We start from the raw sequence: 6000 nt of genomic DNA on the forward strand, positions 1-6000 counted from the left end.
TTGAGGAGGAACAGTAGCAGGGAGGAGAAAGAGTTAAAAGAAAAACAGAAAAACCACCACTGTGGCAGGGGCTCTTAGCCTCGGGGCTGTCTTCCAGGAGCCATTTTCCTGACTGACTTTTCCACTGCAGCTGTCTTTCAAGGATTATAGCCTTGCAATTTACTTTATAGACTCTCTGGATCTTCTTCCTGTTCTTCTACGAGCTTCCAGTTAATTTTTGTCTTTTTACCAGTTTTTAGTTCTTTTAGACTGTGAGCATTAAAAATAAAATAGGAAACCCAGTCAAATTGGCCTTCTGTTGCCTCATGGATACAGCCCGTGGTCAAGACTGCAACAATAGCTCTTGACTAAAATAAGATTGGGCATTCACAGCTGCATTGTATTTTGTCTACCGGTACCTCTGTGTCTCCACTGAGACGATTAAGTCCTTGAGCCATATGTTTTCATTTCTCTTTCCCCAGCATGTAGTGCCATGCGTGATAGAGAAGGCCATACAAGAAACTATTAGCTGAACGAACGCATGAATGAATGAACGAATGAATGAAATAGAAATGGCAGCACTTGTATTGTTACCTTACTCTTCCCCAGTAATTATTCAAGCAACTACGTCCAGTGTAACTACTCAAGGAGGCCCAGAAGTTGTAATTTTTCAAAAACATATATACATTTTCAGGCACTTGTATAAACCAGTGTTTTCTTTTTTCTCTCTCAAATCTCTATGAATTGTCAAGCAAATACTTTAGGAAGCACCATGCTACATAAACAGCTCTGCTTGGTTGTTTTCAGATTAGTAGAGCAAGAATGGAATGTTATAGGGTTTCTTGCCATCCAAGGATAATCTATTCTTGCAAAGATAGTTACGAAAGTTAATAACAGTTCCTACAGGGGAGACAAATAGTGTCTGAATTGGATTAAGGCACAATAAGAGTGCCCAATACAGTTGTGTCAGGGAGGGGTTTGGTATTTATGGCTTCATTACAACCTTAAATGGAATATCTCTATTTCTTCTGGGTTTAATGAAGCCAGAAACAACCGCTTTGTTGAGTGATATTGGAGTTTGAGGCTTATTGGGGTTTGGGGGGTTGCTTTTAACTTGACTTATTTTAATTCACGCTTAACTAGCTCTCCCGCATCAGGTACTCAGACTGGCACTTTAAGGACAATTAGCTAAGTGTTCCTGTGTTCACCACAGAGCCGAGAAAAAAGATAAGGAGAATCAATAAGACCAAACCAGTTTAGGACGAGAACATTCACTTTCCGTCAAGAGCATTGGCCAACTCATCAAGCTGCCTGTTCTGGGAGGAAATGCTCTGCTCTCCTCCCTCTGTGCCTCATTAATGTGGAAATGGTTCTGCTCTGACTGCTCAGTGACTTTGCTGTTGTGTTACCTAGTTTTCAGGACTGTATCTCCTGTCCTTCTTCACCATCCTCATCGGGCTGGTGCTCTACTCCTCCACCTCCACGTACATAGCCCAGGACCCCCGAGTGTACAAGCAGTTCCGCAATCCCTCGGGACCCGTTGTGGACTTACCAACCACAGCTCAGGTGGAGCCTTCGGTCACCTACACCAGCCTGGGCCAGGAGACCGAAGAGGAGCCCCACGTTCGCGTGGCCTAGGATGCGGCCCTCCCTGCCCCCTGCGGTCAACTCAGCGGCCGTGTGTTCGCCCTCCATCTCTGTATTGTACATAGAGAAAGGTATTTATTAGGTGCGGTTTACACAGGTGGACTGCAAGGTAGCAAATCTGAAAGCCTATAAAAGGCACGAGCTGAAGATCACCGCAGATACGGGCTCCCATCCACCTGACTTAGAGAGATGCCTAGCTAGTGTGTATCCCGACCACAACCCTCCTGCATTAATTACTGTGAAAACTTTTGAATTAAAAGCAAGTATTATTATTATTTGTATTATTATTGTTACTGTTATTACACTAACTTTCAGGAGACTGTTTTGTACTCCTGATGAGAACTATTGCCAGACCCACATGTAGTTAACATAAATCCCACTTTTCTATGGCAAGTCACTTTTTAAGAATCATACTTTATTTTTTTGCACAGTCTATATGAGTGCTGCATGCCACAGGAGCTCCATCCCTGAGAAGTTTCCTTATCCTAGGGACCTGGTGGCTAATGGTTTCCTCTGTTACCTGTTGGATTGCCTGCTCAATAAGTATTTTGTGCTGTGACCATTGTGGGGAGGGGCAACTGACCATATAATTCTCTATTCTAGGAATAGATATAAAGCAAACACTTTAGCCTTTTTATATTTCACTCTCTGACTACTCCAGGCCATTGCCTTTCTGTTGTGCCACGTGATTCTGCTGATAAAGTCGCTGTAATAACTGGATGAGGAATGTTTCATTCCTGTGGCTTATAGGAAACCCCAGAAATAATATCATATGTGTTTAGGGTAATATATATACATCTATGTATTTTAAATCTTTCTGTCCCTCCCTATATCCTCTCTTCCAAAAGTGTATTGATTTTACCTTTAATTCCTAGATTTCTTGAGTGATAATATGGAAATTGTTCAAGGCATTGGAAAAAGCCATGGCCCTCTGCCCTCTTCATTGGGTGAGACACTTTTTAAAATACACCAGCGTGGAAATTACCCTCATCGTGGCATATCACTGGTTGTGTAGCCTCCCAACAAGGTCAAGGTGCTGATGGGGAACAGTCTCTGACAATAGCTTGACTGATTTCACCATTTGGTAGTGATAAAGATGTCGTGAATGAAAAAGTTTGGCAATTGGGTCGTGTTTGGCGTCCCTTCAATAGCAGAATATAGCAACGCCATATTCTTAGGGATACAGAGAATATTGCAAGGTCCTGATAAGGCTTTGAAGCATATGTCACTAGTCTAATTTTGTTGCCCTGAAAGTAGCTCTTTTTTTCAAACACACAAAAAAATCAAGAAACACTACAGACCTCTTCAATTTGGAATAGATCCTATGTGTCAGTATGTGAAACAATTTTTAAGTTTGGCTGGCTTCAATACCATTCAAAAAGATCCAAGATGGGGTACAGGGTTTGTAAAAGGAAAATAAATGCTTATGAAACTGGGCAATTCAAACCAATACATTTTAGGCAAACAAAGCAAAACACCAGAGGGGTCCCTGTAAAGGAGGACGGATTACAGCGCAGTCAGGTTTCCAATACACCCTGCACGAGGCCTAACTACTAGGCAGGCAAACGCGCCCCCTGCTGGCAGTCAGCGCCAGGCGGCTCCTCTGCCTGCCTTCAACCCCCGGGGGTGTAGTCCTGCCCTTGGAGATGGGGAAGAAGAATGATCTCCTCGGATATGCAGATTTTATGGCCATCTCTGTTCAGCCCCCTCAGAAATACGTTTTATTTTCGGAGAAGAAAATATCAATGTTAAAGCTACATCAAGTCAAAACAACTTGCCAATATCTGCTCTCTGCTACCTTCTAAACCAATTAAATACCTTTCTCTGAATAGTTTGTCCATTCAGATCTGAAGACCTTTGAAGACTGTGGTTTGATTTTTGTGTTTACATTCCTCTGGTTGGCATAATTTGCTTGACTTATTGCATTTTTAGTATTTATTTTAAAGCCAAATGTTTTAGTCTTTTTTATTCATTTTTTATGACACTAATTCATAGACACTTAGTAAAGTCTTATGAGAAATAAGTGGATGAAGATATTCCAAGTCAACTCAGTCGACTGGGAATTTTTTAAAAATTTAAATTTCAGAAAGGTTTGCAACCAATGGATGGCTAAAAGTAGCCATCTGGATTATTTTCTAGGATATTTCAATTGACTCCATTGTATGGAAACCAAGTGTGAATGTTAAGGTGGACTCACTGTATACCCTTTTATCATCCAGTGTCCTTGTGCACAAGACTTTCATGTCACTGGGGTCCTTCACCGTGTTGGTTCGTCCCCATTTAGAAAGGCTGATGACACGTCGAACCATCCGAGATCAGGAGTTCCAGATGGGCCCTTCGGAAAACAAAAGAAAATAGCCAAGAACAAATGTAACAACACCGGTCGGTCCTTCCGGAGTGCGTCGGGACGCGAGAGTAGGACATTAACTCTAGTTGTTTTCGTTTCCGAAATATCATAACCTCAGTAGACACCAGCAAAAATCTCAGCTTTCTGACCCCACCGCCACTCTCTCCTCCACAAGGGAGACTTTAGCAACTTGTATAGAATTGGCTTGGGTAAGCAGACCACAGCTCCCCGTTACCCCGCTGGCGCTAGTGGTGAGTGCTGGTTCTCACTTCCTCGCCGGAAACTTGCACTGAGGACAGCGCTTGCCTTGGTCACACCTTCCCACAGCTCCAAAGTCTGGACCACACAACCAGGTAGACCAAGCAATGGAAACATTTGCACCACTGTGTCCCATGAAAATGTTTCAATGTTTAGTTTAGATATTGCTAACTTGTGCTATTAACCTTTTGACAAGCGTGTAGTATTGTTTGTTTTGGGTTTGTTTTTGAGTTATAACCAGTTAGTAGTCCCCGGCTAGCTCCCAGTACAGATTTTACCCCATGGGTAGGATTCTATTGTCAAGCCACATAACAAAGCACACTAATCCAGACACTGCAAATGGAAAATATGAACCAAAAAGGAAATTTACACCGATCAGTTGAACAAACTTTCCATTTTTGATATTTGCATGCTCCCCTATGGACTGGCTGTGGCAATGTAATGCCTGTATAATGTTTTCAAATAAAAATAAATGCTTTATGAAAGCACGGAGTTCTTGGTTTTCTTGAGTGTTTGTCTGCACTATGACAACCGTGGAAGGAGCTCCCCTGGGATGCTGGAAATAGCCATGAAAGTAGATAGCAGGGCACATGTCAAAAGAAACACCAGAAAGAAAATATTTCCAAATTAGGAAGGGCTCAGTTGGTGTCAGAGCCGGAGCTTTGAAAAGCCACAGTAAGCACGTTTGTAATTTGCAAAATTAATTATTTATCTGAGTACTTAAGAAGGTGCTGAGGGCTACAGTCTCAAGTCCACGTTTAAACACATTAAAACACATGTAGAACAATATCAATTTTCCCCAAGAAACAGTTTCTTATAAAGGACAAAGTTCTGTGTGTGCTTCCCTTGGCACAATGCCAGACTTAAAAGACGAACACCACGTTTGTTAAGCAGAACTCTTTGTGTCTCTCCTCTGGGCTGACACAGTATCCTGTGATTGTCCCTCCTCCACTAACTGTAGCCACCAGCAACCCCTTAAGTACTTCAGGATGATGTCTATAAATTCGCATGTTCTTGTGTGTGTTCACAATCAGACCTCAAAAATTAAAGAGCTGCAAAGACTGTGTACATGAATTATATATTTAAAATATTTTTAAAAGAAAAACACCCATTTTTCAGAAGAATAGGAATAGCAGCACACTGATCCTTTTAAAGTATTCTTTTTTTTTAATGTTTATTTATTTTTGAGAGAGAGAGAGACAGACAGACAAAGCACGAGCAGGGAGGGGCAGAGAGAGAGGGAGACACAGAATCCAAAGCAGGCTCTAGGCTCTGAGCTGTCAGCTCAGAGCCCGACGTGGAGCTTAAATCCACGAACCGTGAGATCATGACCCGAGCTGAAGTCAGACACTTAACCAACTGAGCCTCCCAGGCGCCTGCTTTGTAAAGTATTGTTGAGTGAGATCCATTATGATCTTCCATTATAAATAGAACAGTCTGTACTTAACACAAATAATTTGCTTCAAAATTGTGACTTAGTTTTAAAAAAGTTTTTTCCTTGAAAAATGTAAATGTTTCTCTAATGTGTTGTTTATTTAGGAGGCTTTTCACCGAAGATGAAATACATTTAAACTTCAAGCCAACCTATGTCCAAATGCCCAGCAATTCATTGGAGTCCAAAGAGTATACATAATAAATGCATACGACATGTATACTCTGTCTCCCCAGTGAATTATAATTTTTTTAAGAGAAAGAACTCGGTTTTCTAAATGCTTGGAAGTTCTTGCGAAGGTAAGATAAGGCAGAACTTGGATGATTTAGCATGAAGA

The 6000-nt window shown here is 41.5% G+C and overlaps 1 protein-coding gene across 4 annotated transcripts in view; it reads left to right on the forward strand.

Annotated features, from left to right (window-relative positions):
• SLC35F1 (solute carrier family 35 member F1) overlaps window positions 1-4673 on the forward strand; it is a 443643-nt gene extending 438970 nt beyond the window's left edge. For all 4 annotated transcript variants that reach the window (XM_042939699.1, XM_042939697.1, XM_042939698.1 and 1 more), the window contains exon 8: window positions 1393-4673. In XM_042939699.1, coding sequence (XP_042795633.1) covers window positions 1393-1617 — 225 coding nt within the window. In that variant the 3' untranslated portion in view covers window positions 1618-4673. The remainder of the gene's footprint in view (window positions 1-1392) is intronic.
• The last annotated feature ends 1327 nt before the right edge of the window (window positions 4674-6000 follow it).

The sequence above is a fragment of the Panthera leo genome, chromosome B2 (assembly GCF_018350215.1).
Source record: "Panthera leo isolate Ple1 chromosome B2, P.leo_Ple1_pat1.1, whole genome shotgun sequence".
Taxonomy (NCBI): Eukaryota; Metazoa; Chordata; class Mammalia; order Carnivora; family Felidae; genus Panthera; species Panthera leo.